The 20,349-nt window shown below is 42.9% G+C and overlaps 1 protein-coding gene across 1 annotated transcript in view; it reads left to right on the forward strand.

Annotated features, from left to right (window-relative positions):
• The window catches only part of LOC149996529 (low-density lipoprotein receptor-related protein 2-like), a 48,490-nt gene extending 29,762 nt beyond the window's left edge, over positions 1–18,728 (forward strand). The window contains exons 20-37 of the mRNA XM_090258227.1: positions 270–464; positions 851–1,066; positions 2,619–2,857; positions 3,734–3,863; positions 4,099–4,283; positions 5,124–5,310; positions 5,872–6,090; positions 6,496–6,679; positions 7,677–7,878; positions 8,034–8,198; positions 8,335–8,535; positions 9,315–9,864; positions 10,260–10,394; positions 11,773–11,883; positions 13,851–14,087; positions 16,087–16,564; positions 18,005–18,113; positions 18,538–18,728. Of these exons, the coding sequence (XP_090114353.1) occupies positions 270–464; positions 851–1,066; positions 2,619–2,857; positions 3,734–3,863; positions 4,099–4,283; positions 5,124–5,310; positions 5,872–6,090; positions 6,496–6,679; positions 7,677–7,878; positions 8,034–8,198; positions 8,335–8,535; positions 9,315–9,864; positions 10,260–10,394; positions 11,773–11,883; positions 13,851–14,087; positions 16,087–16,564; positions 18,005–18,113; positions 18,538–18,567 (3,773 nt within the window). The 3' untranslated portion in view covers positions 18,568–18,728. The remainder of the gene's footprint in view (positions 1–269; positions 465–850; positions 1,067–2,618; positions 2,858–3,733; positions 3,864–4,098; positions 4,284–5,123; positions 5,311–5,871; positions 6,091–6,495; positions 6,680–7,676; positions 7,879–8,033; positions 8,199–8,334; positions 8,536–9,314; positions 9,865–10,259; positions 10,395–11,772; positions 11,884–13,850; positions 14,088–16,086; positions 16,565–18,004; positions 18,114–18,537) is intronic.
• Positions 18,729–20,349: the final 1,621 nt, after the last annotated feature.

A 20,349-nucleotide genomic window follows, 5' to 3' on the forward strand; every position in this document is an offset into this window, starting at 1 on the left:
CAGGGAACGAGACAGAACAAGTCTTTATCTTCAGAACTTACTTTATTTTTTTATTCCCAGAATATAGCATTAGGTGGTAAAAAAAAAAAAAAAATTAAGCTTAAAGTTAATAGATCTAAAAGGAGAAAACGTTTGCCCAAATTCGAAGTCAACAGACGAAGGGCGAATGTACCACACTTAATGTAAAGATCTAGGCTTGGGGTCCGCATCACTTCTTCTTCCTATGAGTAGCTAACAGACTGACTTGCTGAAGCACCTGCTTGTTCTAGATCCTGGAGTTGAAGGAACAGCCACAATCACCCCTCCTCCTCTTCCTCCACCACACCCTCTACTTTGCACCCGATCTTCTGTCCCCTGCCGGGATGGGAAGGGATGCATTTCTCGGGAGAACCTCTGTGATGGTGGGCATGACTGTCAGGATGGTTCCGACGAAGAGAACTGTTCCCATTTCTGCAACAGACCAGGTCTGTCACCATCTCTATCTGAATACTGCTTCTGCGAGTCTCCCTTGCTTCTCTGCTTCCTCACATTTGCTTAAGTATCTCAGTGTTTGCCTTCATATAGGCTGAGCCCTAGAGTGACCTAAATGGATCACTTGGCAGTATTCTAACAAGTCATTAAAATAACCCAACAAATAGGAGACCATATTTAAACAGCCTGGACTGGCTTGCTAACTTAATTGATCAGAGCACTTTATTAAAGCTTGCTTATGGATCAACTGAGATACGGAGCTTAAGTAAGATACAGCCTCTTTACCCCCCTTCCGCACTTCAGAATGGGAGGGAGTTCATCTGATTTTGAGCCTTTAGTCTGCATGTGTGGTGCTAACTCTTGGCCCTTCCCATTGAAGGCGTCTTCCAGTGTCTGGACGGAAGCAAGTGCATCGAGGAGAAATACCGCTGTGATGGGGTGCAGCAGTGCTGGGACGGGTCTGACGAGTGGGACTGCTGGGAGCCCGCTGAAGACTGTTCTCTGCGCTGTGACAACAAGACCCGCTGTGTCCCTAAGAGCTGGCTATGTGATGGCAACCTAGACTGTTCTGACAAGAGGGATGAACAAGGATGTAGTAAGTTCCATAAAACTTCCTTGGAGTATTTTAAACTATTTCAGTTAGTTCTCCTTATTCCCGGTAGTGAAGTCCTATCAAGTTGCCATGAACACTGAATTAGTGGATATTGAATTGTTGCTCCTAGAAAAAATACAGAGTAAGGTTTCTACACGTCTCTCGTCACATGTGTGTTACCTAATCAATATACAAGCTTGTTTTATGTGTTTCTGTTTAAGGACAACTTAATATATTGTTGGCTTATCAACACTGAAGTCACAGCCAATAGCACCGTATCTCATGCCTGGACAAAGCTTATCTAACACACGTAATTTCTCCATGAGGCAGATCGTAGACTTCTTGCACTTAGGAACCCCAGGCTGCACTTCAGCACTTCACGTGGGGGCCATTTTAAAGAGAAAAATCATGAAAAAGTACAAAAATGTGAAAAGCATGGCCCTACAGAGACTGCAAATGAACACGCACGCACAGTGTGAGGAAGGAACCGAGACGGCAGAGTGTGACTTCTTCAGTCTCAACTGGGGACAGGTGTCGGGCAACTCAGTGTTTTTTTCTGCCGTGTGTATCTTAGCAAATGACTGTAAAATTGTGACAGCACTGACTTTTGGGGTCACAAGTAAGTTTTAGCAAGAAGGTAAATGTGCAAACACTGAATCCTCAAGTAAAAAAGACCAACTGTAGTTACTACACAGTTACCAGACTAAGATGAAAGTTTCTGAGTGACAAGGACCTTGAAGATCATGCTATAACTTCCCTCTTAACATGACAAGGAGGTTTCAATGAGTGGAAAACCATCCTACTACCGAAATAAAGCATTACTTCTTGGTGAGATAAAATCACCCTCCCTGGAGATTTTCACTGTCCATCTTCTCATGAGATGGGTCCTTGCTTTCCCTTCATTTTTATGGGGTACACAGTCTTTATTTTTATTCTTCCTAATGACATGTTTCAAAGACCTTACTCACACTGTGGGATTTGGGTACAAGAGAGAATGTGGAGAATGGGTTAGGTACCATGATACATTTAGATGTGGAGGCAACTACGTAGCTAGAGGATATGCTTGCACTTGGGCTAATGAGAACATCAGAAAGAAACAGAACAGTAAGAAAGTAGGGAGGTACCCAAAGTATAATTTACTTTTCAATATATGTTTATAGTTTTGCTGAGGACCTCACCCTTTTTCTTGAACTGAGCCAAGTAACTTCTTTCTATAGGAATTTAGTCTAAGAACATAAATTACAGGGTATGTTGGATATTGTGGGGAATTTCTTTTTTTCATGGATGACATTAAGGTCCCAGAGGAGAATCCCACTTTCCTTCCTATCCCAGTGTCCTTCCATCCTTGTCCCTCTGCCATCATTCCCCTGGACAGAAGGATTTTCTGGCTCTGTCTGGCCTAACAGTCTACTTGAACCACCTCTCTGTCCTAACACCTGAAGGGGCTTAGTCCCCAAGATGACAGCAGAAGACTGAGGGGTCTTGAAACCACTTTATTTGCCATCAACTCACTTCTACATCCAGCTGAGTTCTTACCTGAAGCCTTATTTTTCAGTTCGTGAGAAATGCAGCGTATCTGAATTTAAATGTGAGAATGGTCAATGCATATCGTATTCTCTGCATTGTGATGGGAACCGAGACTGCCTGGACCACTCAGATGAAGAAGGCTGTCCTGGTGCCTGGCCCCTGCGGTGCCCGTCGGGGGAGGTGAAGTGCCCGCGGAGTGGAGAATGTATGTTGGCAGAGTGGCTGTGTGACCACGACTTGGACTGCAAAGATGGGAGTGACGAGAAGGTAGTCGCTCTTCTTTCAGAAAAATAAAGTAGGTTTCTAATCACAACACCAATGCATGCTTCCCTGCAGAACACTTGGGAAACACAAGAGCAGAAAGGCCTCTCATAGTTACCAGCCAGAAAGCCACTCCTAACTATAGCAAAGTGTCGACATCCTCCTGCTGAAAGTCACATTTCCAAGAGGTTTTTCTTTGTAGGAGGTTTGCAAATGTTAGGCCTTGATATGACTTAAGCTATGACTTAGATGTCCCACTCAGAGATATGCTTACTTGTCACCATGGAAGACACCGAGGCTCCCATGGTGTATGCAAGGCAGCTTGGACTTGAATCCTACCATTTGCACTTGAGCTTAAGAAAGTTCTTCTTCATGCTCTATTTCCTCATCAGTAAAATGGGCATAAGATATGCCTTGTAATGTCTGAAGGGTTGAGAGAGGATCTGGGCTCTACTATAGCAGGTACACAGATGTCCCTTCCTTTCCATTGTCCATCCTGCACCACCTGAGTTTCCAAGTCAGTTTAGGCTCAAAATAACCATTCATGTGCCAGGCTATGCATTAAACAAGGTGGGAAGAACTCTAGAGAAGTTTCTAGAGCACATCCTTTTGCTTATGCCTCTTAAATTAAGACTTTCTATTTTGACAAAATAAGACATTTCTTCCCACTTCCCATTTATATTTGTGTCACTTAGAATCTGTCGCCTAAACTCCAGTTACAGGGAGAGTTTCTCCTAAGTACTGTCACCTCCTAGTTTCTAGGCTCTACCCGGCCTTGTCACAAGGTTCTTGGGAATTATCTCCTAACCGCAGTCATCTTGCTCCAAGAACCCTTCCTGGTGCTGAACGCAGGTGTCACTGACTCACCCGCTGTCTCCGCAGAACTGCGACACTGGGGAGCTTCGGTGTGGCTCCGGGCAGTGGTCCTGCACCAGTGCAGACCAGTGCGTGCCTGACTCGTGGCGCTGTGATGGGCAGCGTGACTGCAGGGATGGCAGCGACGAGGCTGGGTGTAAGTGTGTGGGGGGGGGTGGCTTTCACTGAGGGGGAGGCAAAGGACTCAGGGGGTGCCTGCTACTTGCTTCTGCTTAGTGTGAGAAAGCAGCTCAGCAAGCAACTGCTGCAGGACCCGAAGCCCGTTCCTCACCAGCATGCAGGCATCTTGCACACAAGGAGAGCCCGGCTGTGCCTGAGTGGGGGGCGGGGTTGTGGGCTAGACTATAAAGGTCCCAAGTCACCCTCTCCAGGCCCCCCGGAGAAGTGCCAGAGCTCTGAGTTCCAGTGCCACTCCTCTGCCTGCCTCAACCTCAGCCTGGTGTGTGACGGGAAGGAGGACTGTGCCGACGGCTCCGACGAAGGTGGACAGTGCTCGTGGCCAGCGTGCGGCCAAGCACAGTGTGACCACGCCTGCTACCAGGCCCCACGCGGCCCCGTGAGTGCTTCAGTTACTGTTCTCTAGCAGCTCCCGGCCTGGCTCAGTGCCGGGCAACGTCCTCTCTCAGGCTGCCCCCGACTGCTCCTCAAGCTCTGGCTCTTACACGGCAGAGCTCTCCTGACCCATCCGCCATTGTCCCGAGCTAAGCCGGGCTCCTGGTGAGTCCTGTCTTGTCCCTTCCCTGTCTCATGCTTTCTGGAACCCCCCCAGCCAGCCTCCAGAAATGCTACCAACATGGTCCTTCCCAACCCAGGTATGAGTTCTGGGTCACATGTAGGGCTCAGCGAGATTTTGTGGTTGTCCCAAAAGCCAAATGACCCTCCCTTCATGTTGCAGCTCAGGAAATTGTAGGCCTACCCACATGGGAGTTATATGTGAGTTCCACGTGAGTTATATGAAGTGTGACCTGTCCTAACACTAAGAACTGCCTATGCTCTAGCCTGGTTGTCTGAACATAGTAGTGACCTTGATTCTGATGTTAAGATAGAAGAAAACTTCTTGTGTCTGGTCATGGTCACATCTATTGGCAGATAGCCAGTTTAGTTAAGCCCGCCTGCCTCTTCACTTATTGTGTTGGGGTTCTGGGTGTCCTGTGCTGAACTTGGACACCTTTGTTTAATTAGGACCCATGGTGGTGGCCAGGGTGTGAGGTGTGTGGCAGCGTTGCTAAAAAAAGAGTGACGGTATTCAAACTAAAGTTGGTTCTAAGAACATTTTGAGTGGCTGGAATTGAATGTATTGCCATGTACTTTTTATCACGAGGTCAAGGCCTTTAAAAAAAAAATCAATGTGGTACTCTCTTCAGGAAGTTTTGAAGTTTTCATCAACCTCTTTCAGATATGTGCCTGTGCGCGAGGCTTTGAGCTGGAGAGCAGCGGCCGAGTCTGCACGGATGTGGATGAATGCCGGAGGCCGGGCGGTCAGCCTTGCAGTCAGACCTGCATCAATACCCAGGGCTCCTACAGCTGTACCTGCCGCCCTGGCTACAAGCTGGAGCCCGATGGCCGCACCTGTAAAGCAGCAGGTTAACAAGCTGGAATATCTCCTAAAGGGGGTCACAAGCTTCAGGGTGCTAAATCTGCCAGGAATACCAATGCAAATCTCTCTTTTTCGGGTCTTAAATTCTCCTGACCACTTTGTCTGTCTTTAGAGCAAGAGCAGAATCCCCAACCACTCTTTTTTTATATCTTGCATTTCAGATCAAATTTGAGTTTGAAAGTGTCTAATAATAAAGTGGTGTTACAACAAAACCAGAACTCTGGCCTTGGGTCAGCCTTGCCTGGAGCTAGAATAAATGTCTGCATTCCTAACTAGCACTTCTTTCCTGCTCACCTCCCCCCACATATTTAGTTAAAAGTGTGGTTTTCCATTTAAGCTAATTATGCCTTTTTCTAAGTATCTTCAAATATGGGTATTAGCTTAACCATTACATCAAGGGAAGAGCTGCTTAGCTACCAGATGGCTGGCATCACAGGCCTGGCAATGTGAAGGCGAAGGCTACTTTGTCCTCTAATTCCTTAGCCAGGGCTGGGGGTCACCCTTCAGACTCCTTAAGGCCGTACTGAAAGCAGTTCTTATCCAACAGGGACTGAACCAGTCCTGCTTGTGGCAATTCAGTTTAACCTGCTTCTCTATGGATTGAGGAGCTTGAAAGAAGATATTCTGGCAACTACAGACAAGAACCTGACTATTTTCTCTATTGACTATGACTTACTGGATCAGAAAGTCTTCTGGACAGATCTCGGAGCAGAAAGTATTCAGTGGATAAGCATGGACACAAAGAAGAAAGGAACTGTGGTAAAAGGTACGCCCCTTGCCTTTACTCAATACACATGGCATGAAAAATAAAACGAGGGGCCATTAACGTTCTCAACGTTGGTTTCATTATATCTCCTGAACTAAAAGGGACCAAGGCTTGCTAGTTGGTTGACATGAAAAGATCTTGATACATTGTCATCTCAATAGACACGGGAGTCAGCCAAACTGTCAGCCAGTGGCCATAGGTGTAATGGTCACCTTCCTCTACAAATAGCACTTTGGAGCATTTGAAAGAAGACTGCTCTAATGGAACTGCCTATACCAGCTGAAAAAAAAAAAAAAAAGAAAAGAATAAGCATGGCATCCTAGTCTGATGCATATTCTGAGCTGAAAGCTAGTAAGAGCTATAATTTAATCTATGTACACATACTGAGTGGTTTCCTCTCTTCAGGAATAAAATCAGACTGTATAGTGGTCGACTGGATTGGGAGGAATCTTTACTGGACAGAAAGGACAGCTGGCCAGATTTTGGCAATTCAGTTGACTGCTGTTTGGAGAGGAAAACCTGAGTATACAATTGTCCTGGATGATGATTTGAATCAACCACGGTCTTTGGCTTTAGATCCCCTAAATGGGTGAGTCCAGGCATAACTGTGTCTGGTCAAGTCCTTTAAGTTCATTATTCCTCCTCAGTTCTTCTTTGGTTGTGTTCACTGAATACAGAACAAGTGAATAGAAACCTTATATGCCTTGACTTTATACTTTATGGTGATGTAGATCAACCACACACATAGTAATTTTGTAAGCTTCTGGGAAGAGTCCTTTACTTCAATAAAGTGAGATGTAAGTTACACACTTAGTGGCCCACCTATACTTTATTTTGACAAAATAGACAAGTATATGCCTCAGTGAATAATTTTTGTGGCTTTAAAATTGCAGGAGGAGGAAGAATGGAACTAGGGAGAGTGTTTAATTTACAACAATGTGCGTGGTGGGTGGGCGGGCAGAATAATTGTGTCTTGGGGTTGAACCTGGGTTCTTCATCTAGAATCCTTTCTCCAGGAACTTAGAGATGACATTTCCTACTTGAAGGAGCAAAGCCCCCATTGGGATGGCCATATATATCTCAAATGGAAAAATAAGAAAGAGCAAACCTCAGGACTCAAAGGTAACCCAGATTGGGTATCCTTCCTCTGGTTTTCTCACCTCTACAATACCTTCAATCAGGAATCTACTAACATGGTCCTCATGAAATTGAAAGTATTTTTGATGCATCTAATGCCTGTGGCCAAGAATAAGGCCCGAGGCACATGACTGCCCATGGAACCAGTGTACTTTCCAGCCGAGAAAAGATGATCAGGTTCCCTGAGTATTTTCCATGGCTTAGACACTAATGTGTTCCTAGCCTTCTTATACAACTTTTGTGATATTTTACCCCCAAATGATGACTAAACAATCATTATAAAACATCCAGGAAGACTTTTCACTACTTTACAATTATGCTTAAGGAATAAACCAAGTTTACATTTGAAGAAAAATTAATTGGGCTACAAATTGCTGTCTTAAGGGATGAATTGATGTTATTTTCTGTGAGGTAATATTTGACCCCAATGCTGACTTTTGTTCATGCAGGTTAATGTACTGGTCTGAAATGGGAGGAGAGCCTTGCATAAAACAAGCTGGAATGGATGGTAGCAACAGAAAAGTACTCATCAATCAAGGTCTTGGCTGGCCAACTAGCATAGTTCTTGATCAGCTGAGTTGGAAAATATTCTGGTCTGATGACAAACTTCACTGTATTGGCTCTGCCAATCTAGATGGTACTGGTATTAGTGTAAGTGTTGTTTTGATATTTGACCTCTCTGAAATGTCATGGGCCTTGTGTAAAACTCAACTCAGAAACCTCACCTTCACTGTTTTATGTCATTTTAAAAATATTTTATTGTCTATGCTATTACAGTTGTCCAAATTTCACCTTCACCATTTTAGATGTTGCAGCTAACGCAAATCAAGAGCCCTTTTTCAGTGTCTGTGTTGGAAGATGAAGTCTTCTGGTCTGAAACGAAGACAAGAACCGTACAGCGCATGAGGAAGCTGACAGGCAAGAACAGGGCTGTCCTCATCAAGCGTCTGGAACAGCCTTATGGACTCAAGGTCTCTAATGTACTCTTCAAAGTATCCCCCTCATTCTCCCTGCAAAGGCTACGTGTATGAGGCTGCCATAGGTGCAGACTGGAGTGACACGTTCATCTGCTATTTTTGAGCATTCACTGATGCGTATTTCTTCCAGATAATGCATGAAGTCCTACAGCCCAGGTCTTCTCATCCTTGTCTGGACACTGGATGTTCTCACTTGTGCCTTCTGAGCCCACGACCCAAGGGAAGCTGTCGTTGCCCAGTCGGACTCCTGCTTGCAGATGACAGTGTCAACTGTGTCCCTGTCAAGGAGTCGGCATTTCTGTTTCTTACGTTGCCCATGGTTATTATACAGGTACTGTCCGCAGCCTTCCTTTGTGTCTGTACTTGGGCAGCATTCCCTTTCAGACTGAGGAATCCAAATTCTTCATGGACGCTTATAAAGAGTAGGGGCTCTTTCCTTGGCAATATTCTTCAACTACTACTTAAATTTTAGTATTCAGTGTGTGCTAGGAGCTATCATGACCAAAATAAAGTAGCTCTGAAATAAGGATGACTTCTACTTAAATTCCATTAGGAAATGCATAGTACACAGAATAGAGTGAGATTAGTTTAGTTTAGTTTAGTTTAGTTTAGTTTAGACAACTTCGTTAAGTTGTCCAAGCTCCAAGATAGTGATGTAGAGTAATTCCCAATACAAACAGCTTGGCTCTGTTCTAGCCTGGGGGTGGGGGACAGGTACATTTTATGAGGGAAAATTTTTAAGTCACAGGGGGATGAAAGGTACTGACAAGCAAGTCACCCTTTACTTCTAACATCTAGAGGACTTGGCATTTTACAAAAACAAAACAAATTTTGGGACGAAAGATAAACTTCAGCCTCCTTAAGCTCTTCAGAGTAGGAGCTCATTTAAAGGGGAGGGCCCTTGATAGAGTGGTAAATCTTCAAATCACTTGAATTCAAAAAGTTTAATGTGCTTGAAACTCCAAGAAAGGCGAGAAATGACCACTATATGCTTTTAGAAAATCGAATATATACAAATCTGAATTTATGTATTCTAACATTAATGCAAAATCAAGATAATGAATTAGACTAGACCTAACCGGTACCATCCACCTAACTTATTTTCTGTAGATTTATCTGAAAAACCTAGAAGCTTTCCTAGGACAAGCCACTTTACCAGAACATAGGATACTTCCCTTCACCAGTGTGAACCAGCTGGCTTCTGTGGACTACATTGTCCAGGAAAAGGCCCTCTACCTTTCAGAGTTGGATAACGGTGATATCAGGCTACTGAGGCTCAAAGAATCTGGAAAGCTCTCTTGGAGGAAACTCTTATCTGTGGAGGGGACAGTAATCGCCCTTGCTGTGGACTGGTTGAGTGGAAACGTATATTGGATTGACAGTGAGAATCCTCATATCAACGTAGCCTCGTCTGAAGGCCAGTATTCCACTGTCGTGTTGAGCGACAATCTGTACCGGCCAACCTGTGTTGCGCTCTATCCACCTTCTGCGGTCATGTGTTTTGTGGATCTGGGTTCCCAGGAAGACAGTGGACATGGCTCCAGCATTGAATGTGCCTTCATGGATGGCAGCAGGAGGAAGGTGCTGTGGCAGAAATCCCAGGTCCCTGTGGGCCTGACCTTTTCAGATTCAGGAACTCGAATATACTGGGCTGATACCGGTAATTATTACCTACACCCTAAGTGTGAGTCTGAGGGACCTGGGCCAGGGTGAAGTAGAAATGTTCAGCTTTCTGATCTTCAGTCATATTTTCAAATAGTTTTTAGATCAGAGTTTATATTTTCTGTACTACCTTCCACATAAATGCAACGATTCCCCATCCTGAGTTGCACATATTAAACCACAAGCATGCAATATAACATCTTTGTGAAGGCATAACATGGAGAACATAAAAAATACACATGCACAAGTCTTTGTGTAGCACTATTAGGATAGAATGAATGAAGAAGAAGTGGCCTTCAGGGAATGCATGGCAGAAAGTCTCTTCCTGGAGGGGAGGCAGGACCAAGCACAGCTGTTTGGGCAAAATAAAATAAACTGAACCTCTCTTTCTAGGGAGAGGACTCATAGAGAGTATTCAACAAGACGGCTCTAGATCCAGAGTAGACCGCAGAGGAATTCAGGGCCTTAACCTCTTTACATATGGCCAAGGTGTGATGTTCTGGACAACAGTTGATGACGGTGATGATGGTAGGTCTTCTATATCTGATTGTCTTTGTGATCTGAATTTACTCCTGGGTATCTGAAGAGAATCTGCTACTGCTTAGCCCTGATCTTCGGCGGTGTCTTTCTTTTGGAAGAATAGCTAAACAACTTCCCTAATCTCACATGTATGTGTAACAGTGATTCTATGACCTAGGGGAGCTTTAACTTTCTTGGTTATTTTTTTTGCATAATCCATTTCTACCTGAGATTTCTGACATTCATATGAGGCCCTCTGCTTTGGAGGACACCTGTTATGGTAGAGAGAGAACTGGGCCAGAAATTGGAAGTAGGTGGTATAACTGCTCTGTCAGTTAGTAGCTAGTGGCTGTAATACCTTACCTGTAAAATTAAGACAGTACCTGTTCCAGTTGACTCAATGCAACATGAAAATACTAGATGAATTATAGAACATTTTACACCTGCAGGGTATTTCTAATATATTCAAAGAGATTGTCCTAAACCCTAGTTCTCTGGTACAATGATTTTCAACCTTTTTCATGTCGTGGCACACACAAACTAATGACTCAAATTCTGCAACACATCAAAAAATATATATTTTTTGCCAATTTGACAAAAAACAGGTATAATTTGATTCATTCACACCAGATGGCTGTTGTTTTGGTTGGTTGTCATCATTTTTTTATGTGACAATCTAAGGGAAAAGAGGTCAGTGGCCCTGACTAAATAGTCAGGTATTGCACGTTTTAAAAGTTCTTGCGGCCCACTGGTGTGCTGTGGCACAGTGGTTGAAAATTGCTGCTCTGGTATATTGTTTCTGGCTAGAATATAGATTTGCTGAAACTAGAAAATGCACAGCTTATGTGTTTAAAATAAGTCTGTCTCCTTTTTATTTCCAAATTCTGGTCCATTGACCAGTTGGGCTGGCCACAACAGAATTTCAAGGACAAATTGTCAGATCCTACCCCAGAGATGCTAATTTATTAAGTACATGGTAAGACCTTTGCCATCTGTTTTAAGATCTTCTATTGACTCTTGCTGCAGATCTGCCACTTTTTGAAGTGGATAACAATGTTTAAGTTTGTTATCCATCAGTTGTAGGGGCTGAAGTTTCATATACCCTAATTTCCTCTCTTTAGATATCTGGACGTATATGAATGTGTCAACATAGCTTATTAATTCCTAATTTAATTTTGGAGAAAGCTATAGAATGTTTTGTATTTATCTGAAGTTTCTTCCCAGAAACAGATTTAGAAAAATACACGTCTCTCCTGTAAAACTCTTGTTACTCAACTGGAATTTATGGAAACAAGTGACAGTTCTCACCTTGAGCAATGTTCTTTGCCTAAGAAGTTGTCTTAAAATTTCACTTTTGTTAATGATCATTCACTGGCTCTTGTTTCAGCCCAAATTACTAAAGTTTGGTACAGCAAGGCTGAACTTTCAGAAAACCAGTGGTTCCGAGTAGACCAGAAGATTGTGAATTTAAAAGTTTACAGTAAACTTCGTCAACAGGGTAAGTAACTCTGCAATGGTTACAACACTGAAGTCTACTGAATTTCCCCTGGGAGGGGATGCTCCATCCTTTATTATCTATTTGAAATATCTTTGTATTTTCCAATAAAATATTTCTCTAGCAAAAAACCTATACATCTGCATAACTCTCTTTTCTCTATGCAGTTATATACAGTCTGGTTCTAGTCTATAACTAGTTCTGTTCCTTATCTAGTATCTAGAAGACATAATAGTGATAGGTGTATTGGACTCCAGTTTGGTACACTTGGGTTCTATTTTCAGTTCTGTTATTATAGATTAATCACAATGTGGGATAATTGAAATCTCCTGTTAGCTCTAAAGTGGAGCCAGCATTCATGCTACTCATTGTCACTTGTATCTACTTGTGATGTCACCTAATCCTTGAAATATCAGCTGGGGCTGGTGCTCAGAAGTTTCCCTCCACCTTTCTTACAGACACAAATGGGTGCCTGACTGAATGTCTGGGGAGGATGATGATGGGTTTAGTTGAAGTAGTAATAGAAGAAATCTGTTCTTAGTGGAGATTAACACCAACAATATGAGCTCAAATAGTTAACCACACCTACCTTTACCATGTATGATGGAGTATACCTATTAGTCAAACCCTGGCTGGTTTGGCTCAGTGGATTGAGCGTCGGCCTGCGAGCTAAGTGTCGCTGGTTCGATCTTCCAGTCAGGGCACATCAGAGAAGGAAAACTCTGATTCCAAAAAACCTCCGCTGCCTTGCGGCATACCTCTTCAGGGGAAAGGCTAAGGGAGTAAACCCCAACAGAAAATCCGGAGCCGGAGTCCCTAAGGCGGTTTGACGTTGTAGTCAACACCGGCAACTCCTGCGGCGCACCTGAAGCCAAGCTGTATTGACTCCGTCTTTCCCTTGGACCCTTCAGCTGCGAAGAGAGGGGGGGTCTGCTGCATGGGCAACAGCAGATCCTCCATATCACCCTGCCCAGGCTCTGTAGCTTCAGCTTCACTGGAGAGGACACTCCAGCGTCATCGCAAGATGTCGATTCAACACGGGAGGAGACATATACCGTGTCACTCCCGAGTTGGACTGCACAGCCATTCTCGGCGGTGCAGATAGACTCTTAAGAAGCTACACCATCGTCTCTCGAGACGGACGGCTGCCGACGACGACCTATTAGTCACAAGGAATGCTGCTCCATTGCTTTGTTCTTGAAAGTTAATCTTTATAACTGATATTGGTCATGCTTAATCCTAAAATCTTGGCTTAGTGGGGAGAACCTTTTTAGAATCCTTCAGTGAGATAAAAGGTCACATTACAAAAATGATGTTAATCTGTTACTTAATTCTGAGAACCAGAAGGAGGGTCTCAGTCACCCTTAAAGTAGGTTTTATCTATACTACATACATACTTATTCCACAATTCCTGGAATATCTTAAAAGGTAACACCTCATTAGAAGTTTAAGTCTTTAAGATAAAAGCTTTGGAGAACTATGGGAAGCTGTAAGTGGCTGACTTAATCAGACTCTTCTGCAACCCCACCCCAACATACCCCCACCACACCCCTGGCAACCAGCAATCTGTTCTCTATCTATGACTCTTAGAGGGGTCACAGAGACCATAGCCCTCAAAGTTCCGTCTAAAGAGAACTTTATGTGTAAGACCCTTCTAGTTCTGATGTTGAGTGGTTGGTGTGAGTGGAGAAGAGAATTCACAGTGGGGCCTTGAATGAACCAGAATACCTCGATTTTTCTTAAGCTCATCCCTTGTTTGAACTCTTTGGTTTCCAAAGCCTTTCTTATCCATGAAGAAGACTCACCAATCCCTTGGTACCCAGCTGACTACAAGGAATTAAATTGAAGAGCTGTCTCCTCTGGGGAAATATCTTATAACTCTGCTAGTCATATCTGCAGAAAATTTGCAGAAGACCCTTCTGAAAAAAAAAATCTAAATCAATATATTTTGGGGGGTGGGGGATCCACAGGTAGTAACAGCTGCTCAAAAGACAATGGAGGCTGTAGCCACATTTGCTTACCAAAGCCTGAAGGACGGACTTGTAAATGTGCCAGCGGCTACTACTTGGCTGACACAATCAGATGCGCTGAAGCTGTCCACTGCTCTGCACCATCTCAGTCCTGTAAGGACGGTCAGAAATGCATTTCCCTGGAGCAAGTGTGTGATGGTCGTGCTGACTGTCTGGATGCCTCTGATGAAATTAACTGTGAGTAACTCCTGCTCCTCACCACCAATGGCTGACTTTTAGTAATATTTAATTTCTCAATATTCCTTAAGCTTTTACCCTCTAAATTGCTACCTCATTATCACCGTGTACTCTTTAAACTGAACAATACTCTTTAATCTTCTAATATGGGCAAGTGGATATAGAGTATGTGGACCTCCTGTGGAAAGCTAACATGCCCTCTGCTTTGATTGTAAAACAGGCAGTGTGATGGGGAGCTCCAAAGGGCTAGACCCTTTGTGTGTTGTCTGAGAGGACACTCATTTAACCTAGATTTGACTCGGCCCATTTTTGATCACTTGGTAAGCATAGCCCAGGGGAAGTTGGTAAAGCAATCTATTTGCCCTCCCTTGGTTCCCCCTTTTTAATGTGGAAATAGCACTTTCTACCTTACAGAGGTGTTAAAGAATACAAGAGAATGCGTATAAAGCTGCCATGTTAGGACTTAAATGCTAACTGTGGATGGCTGTTATAGAAATACTGTGCCAAATAGTGCCTGAAAAAGTGTTTTCATGGCCAGTCGTCGGAGCAACTATAGCTATAGCTACAGGTCCAATGATACCCATGTCCCATAAGCTATAGAACTGAAGAGGCAGTGGACATGGTACTGAAACTGGCCATACCTAGTAAAGAAAAAGATTTGGAAAATGAATCTCACAGGGAAGTGTTCTCATTGGCTTCTCAATTTAAATTCTCACCTTCCAACACCCACCTGGCTGGAAGACAAACGATTACCCCTAATCATTTCATTGTAACTAGGAAACATAATGGATTTTCCAGAGTTGATCTGATGGTCTTGTAAATGAGGGTGGTTTTGTTGAAAGCCTTGTGTTGGCAGTGACTCATGGGCAGGGAGGGACAATGAGTGAGACATTTATCACCTTCATCACCTGGATCTAAAACTAAACCAGAAACCTATCATACTTTCACTTGCTCTCCCATTCCTGATGACTAGGCCCAGGAGTTAGCCCTGCTCGTTAATGGTGATTTCACCCTGACTTTTATGTCACTTCTTTGGAGGGTATATGGTTTTGAGTGTACAAAGTTAGACTGGCTTCCTCTGGATGTACCTTACGACGAGGGACCCTAAACTGCCCAGGATGGAAACCCTTCTGTGAACCAGGTTATCGCAGAGGCAAGAAGTAGTTTCATTGCTAATGCTATTATTTTCCCTCCCTGCAGTTTGGGCTTTAGTGTTCATGTGAGGATAACACTTTTGCTAACAATAGCAGAGAATCTAGTGAAATGCCTTACACACAAACTTAACTTCAAATTCCTCTATGGTTAGAAGCACTCTGTTGCCTACCTCCTGCCCCTCATACCATCACCATCAAATCTGGTTCAATATTTGCCACTTGTAGATCTGGCTAAACCTACAGTTTACTTGGACTCAGAAAAGTTTTAAATAGGCCCTGGCCAGATAGCTCAGTTGGTTATAGTGTTGTCTTGATATGCCAAGTTTGCGGGTTTGATCCCCAGTCAGGGCCCATATAAGAATCAACCAACGAATGCATAACTAAGTAGAACAACAAATTGATGTTTCTCTCCCTCAAAAAAACAAAAACAAAAAAAACACTTAATAAAAATGTTTTAAATATTCATAGATAAACTTACATTTAAAAAATCTTTCTAGGCTATACATTTACTATTTGAAGCTACCACACTAATCCTTATGGAATAAAACATTGTAATTGATGGACTCTGCCTTGGCTAAACTTGTGCATACCTATGTCTAAAAGTAGATTGGTATGATCGACAGAATGGTCCTGAACCAAACATTTTAAGTGCTATAAGATATGCAGTTTTTAATATAAATTTTAACAGTTCTTTTTTTCCTTTGGCCCAAAGAAATGGTAGTGATTTATGATTTTTTAAATTCAGTCTCATCCAGTTAAGTCCATTCAAATTCTTGTCCTTCTAAAATAGTTCTTAGCAGACAAATACATGTGTATACACACATTTATACCTTCTGTTTTTGTAGGTACCTCTCCAGATAAAGCCAATTCAACACCAACACCTGAAAAGCTAGAGGCTGCAAAAAGCGTGACTCCTAAAATTACCCCGCATCCCCAGGCTGCCAGGCCCACGGAAGCTACACATCTGCGTCCAGAATGGATGGCTCATCCTGTCAGGAAAACACCGATCCCTCCCATTCCTGGTCGAGAAAGCAAGACCTCAGACGCCAAGGAAGGAGGGAAGCCTGTTCAGCCCAAGCACTCACAGAGAGCAAAACCTCTGCCCTGCAGCAGCGATTTCTGTCACGGGAGGGGAATCTGCACAGTGGAAGGGGAGCTGAGAAAATGCAGCTGTCTGGTGGAATACGGCGGACAGGTCTGTGAAGAGGCAGTGCGTGGGCCTGCCCTGGGCTACGTCACCCTCAGCTTCGCCGTCAGCTTCCCTGTTGTCCTGGTCGCTCTGGGAGCATTTGTGTATTTCAGAAAAGAGCACAAGCTAAAAAGGTGAACAGCCATTAATGTTCTCATGGGAGAGTTTTATTCCAAAGAAGTCGCTTATAAAATAACATTAACGGGGTTGGAGGTATGAGTCTACTCTAGACATCTAGACATTTGTCCTCTGAGAAAGGCTCTAGGTGATGAAGCAGCCTCACCTGCTAGATGACTGGAAAAATAATCCTTGTTGGGAGGAGTGTTACCTGGGGCAGATAAATCTGCCTCAATGGTTGCCGGGGGCACAGTCTCAGGGATGAAGTGAGGTGATCCCCCACCATTGAGGCAAAGTTAGTCCAATGATTGGAGGAAAAATTTGTTAGGAGGGGTGTATTAGTTTGCTAGGGCTGCTATAACAAATACCACAGACTGGGTGTCTTGAACGACAGAAATTTATTTGCTCACAGTTCGGGAGGCTGGAAGTCTGAAGTCAGTGTGTCAGTGGGGTTGGTTTCTTCTGGGGCTGAGGGCTGGTTTCTCCTCAAACCGTAGATGCAGATCTCTGTGTCCTCACATGGCCTACCCTCTGTGCATGTCTTGGTCCTAATCTCCTCTTCTTATGAGGACACCAGTCAAATTGGATTAGGGCCCAAACTAATGACCTCCTTTTACCATAATTACCTCTTTCCAAATACGATTACATTCTAAAGGAATGGGGTTTATGACTGAGACATACAAATTTGGAAGGAACATCTCTCACCCTACAACAGGAGGTGAAATAAACTCAGGAAAGGCTTAAAACAAAAGCATCAAATTTTGTCAAAGAGCAAGAGAGTTATTGGATGAAAGAAACAAACAAGAATAAACAAATGATGATTTAGAGTAGGAATGATGACAAAATAAACTTTAGCGTAGGAAGATATAGTAACTGAACAAACTGATCAGATAAACAGACATTCATCAGCCTATGTTTCAAGAAATAAAGAATTGATAGAAGTTTTAAAAGCTATATCTCTGTCCAGCCTTCACTTCACAGACCAAAGGCTGGAGGAAGTGATTTGTCTTGGCCCGAGGAAACACTGGTTAGTTAATAGCTAACCATTTAATATTAAGGTGACTGAGATGCTACCCTTGGGCTTCTGATTGTCACCACAGTTTTTGTTGTTGTTTGTTTGCTTGTTTTTTTACCACATTAACTTGCCAATTACCTATGTTCAGTTGCCACTTACCTGTCCTTGGATTCAGTACTCACTGACTCCCATTACCTAGTTCCCCTCAGTTGAAAGATGTATCATTTTAGAAGTTAAATGAATACCTAGCCACAAATAATAATTGACTCAAGGGTTGCCCATTCTAGGTTGTTTGCTTTGTTAAAGAGACAATTAAAACAGGGCATAATTCTTTTTTAAAAGATCCTTCGATAGGGGACAAGTTGACCCTTTCTAGCCATTTACCAATCCCAGCTTCTAGTTCAAGGAACAACTCTTTTGATTTTGTTTCTTTGATTTCTAGAAATAGTACAGCCTCATCAAGAAATCGAACTGGCCGTGAAGAAAATGAGCAAGAAGAAGAGAATCTAATGAACAGTGAGACTTTTGTCAATGAAGTCTATGATGAACAGGTATGCCTGGAAGTCTCTCTGAGGAAAACAGATTCTTGAGAGACAGTTACGGAAGGACCCTTCTGAAAGATCCTAGCTCGGTGAAAGCAGGCAGTGGTAACTAGAGTGTGATGCTATTATGTGTATCAAATGGATGGTCAGCAACTTTTTTGTCTTTAGACTCTGTTCAGTCTTCAGTTGTTCAAACCAAAATGAGACATGCATGAAAGAGTAATCAAGAAATTCAGCTGTTGGTGGACTTCCACAAGGGGTTCAATCCACTGTGGGGTGGGCTGTGGGGTGTTAGCAGGGTTAGTTGGAGTTACTCCTAAAAGTTACAGCTCCCCCTGATCTCTTCTAACTTCTGTGTAGTTAACCAGCTCTGTGTTTTTGCTTTGTTTTAATGTGGTGCATATGCCCTAACTTCAACTTCCTTTCCTTATAGGAATTGTTAACCTCTGTGCAAACTGACTAATCTGATGAAAAACCAGATGAAGGAGAAGAGGAAGAGGAAGAAGGAGAAGGAGATGAAACATCTCAATACAAATTGTTTATACATTTTAGTGAGAATTGTTTTAACTGCTGCAACAGTTTATGGTCAATAGTAACTTCTTATTAAAATAACTGCTTTCTAGATTGGAGGCGGTCATCTGGTTTTGTTAGTGGGTGTAGAAATCAGTACTGTCTTCATGTAATTTAGGCCACGGCTTATCAGCAGAAACCGTCTAATCCCAGTACTGGCCCAGTACTAATCAGAAGTTCTGGATTTGAATCTTGGCTCTGATACTAACTTTGAGCTAGTTGATCTCCATGAACCTGGTTCTCCATTTTACAAAAGGGAGTCATTTCTCTTGAATCTTTACCGTTTGGGATAAAGATCAGGCTTCTGCACTGCAGTCAGTGTGAAAGTGTTCGCTCCCTCCCTCTGATACAGTGCTCCACAAAGTTAGCACTCATTTTTTCTGAAAACTTATAGAATCAATGATTTTCTAATGCTCTCCTATGATTCTAAAACTAAGTACAGGTGAAGAACTCTACAGATGTAGAAACTCAGATAAATGATTTGTCTGACTTCTTCAAAGTAAAGCAGGTGGACACTGTGGGCAGCAACACACGGAGTTGTAGGTGTGGACCAGGACTCATCTCAGCTAGCTCTTACCTGCTGGGGAAACACCGGGCAACACGCAGATGCTACTCAGTCAGCAGGCCTCATTTCCTGTTTGGCCCCAGAAACACCCCCTTGTTTCCTTTTCCTAAAAAAAGAGAGCTGAGTGCTGCCACATCTCCTAGTAGGCCACGTATGCACCCCTTCTTACCTGCAGCTTATTTGCATCTTTCCCTATCTTCAGTCTCTTACAAAAGTATGTCTGAGTATCATCCAGCATGAATCTAGTTTAACACATCCTCTTATGCTTTCCCTGTTCAAGAGTTTACAAATGAAGATTAAATTAAAAAAAAAAAAAAAATTTACAAAACACACCTGAATGTCCTTTTCACCAGAAAGACTTAAATTTCATAAATGGATACTTAAGATTTTATACTTAATTTCTAACCTTCCCCATCCTCTAACCTGGTTGTAATATCATACTTATCTATTTGGAGCAATGGCATGTTTTCAGCTCTAGGAACCTGCCATTGTGATGATTTCTAGGTAAGGCATTCATTTCTTACTTAATGCCTCTCCACTAACAGATGGAGCGGTAAGCCTGTAGCAGACATTGAACTTGAATTTCTTTATAAAAATTCAACTTCTGTGACCTGGTAATAGGTTTGAGTTTTCTTCTGAAAGAACAAGGAACTTCAGGAAAGTTCATTGGCATGTGTGTTAGGCTCAAAGAACACTACGCAAAACTTGCTAGTAATTAAGAGTTAAATAAAGTGCTTTATATGGGTTGGGGACAGGTCATGGATGATGAGAAGGGGTTACCAAGTTCCTACTATTTTAACTACTGGGAGGTTTATGAAATTCAGAGAAACTGAGAACTAGACCATGGAGTTTGTTGCTATCAGACCAACCACTAATTTTACAGATCAGTCGGTTTCCCCAGCCTTTGCTGTTCACATTTTACATTTGTCCTCTCAGCCTCCACTAATTCTTAACCTTCACTCTCAGACTATTAAATTTAGACAGACCCTGTGATAACATCCTATCCAGTCTTCCCAGTTGTACAGATGAGGAAACTGAAGTTCTGCAAGAACAGAGCTTGGGCTACTAGGAAGCATGTATTACCCAAGTTCTGAAAAAATCGCAGAGACT

Source organism: Furipterus horrens, unplaced genomic scaffold (assembly GCF_987537825.1).
Source record: "Furipterus horrens unplaced genomic scaffold, mFurHor1.1.pri manual_scaffold_12, whole genome shotgun sequence".
In the NCBI taxonomy this organism is placed as follows: Eukaryota; Metazoa; Chordata; class Mammalia; order Chiroptera; family Furipteridae; genus Furipterus; species Furipterus horrens.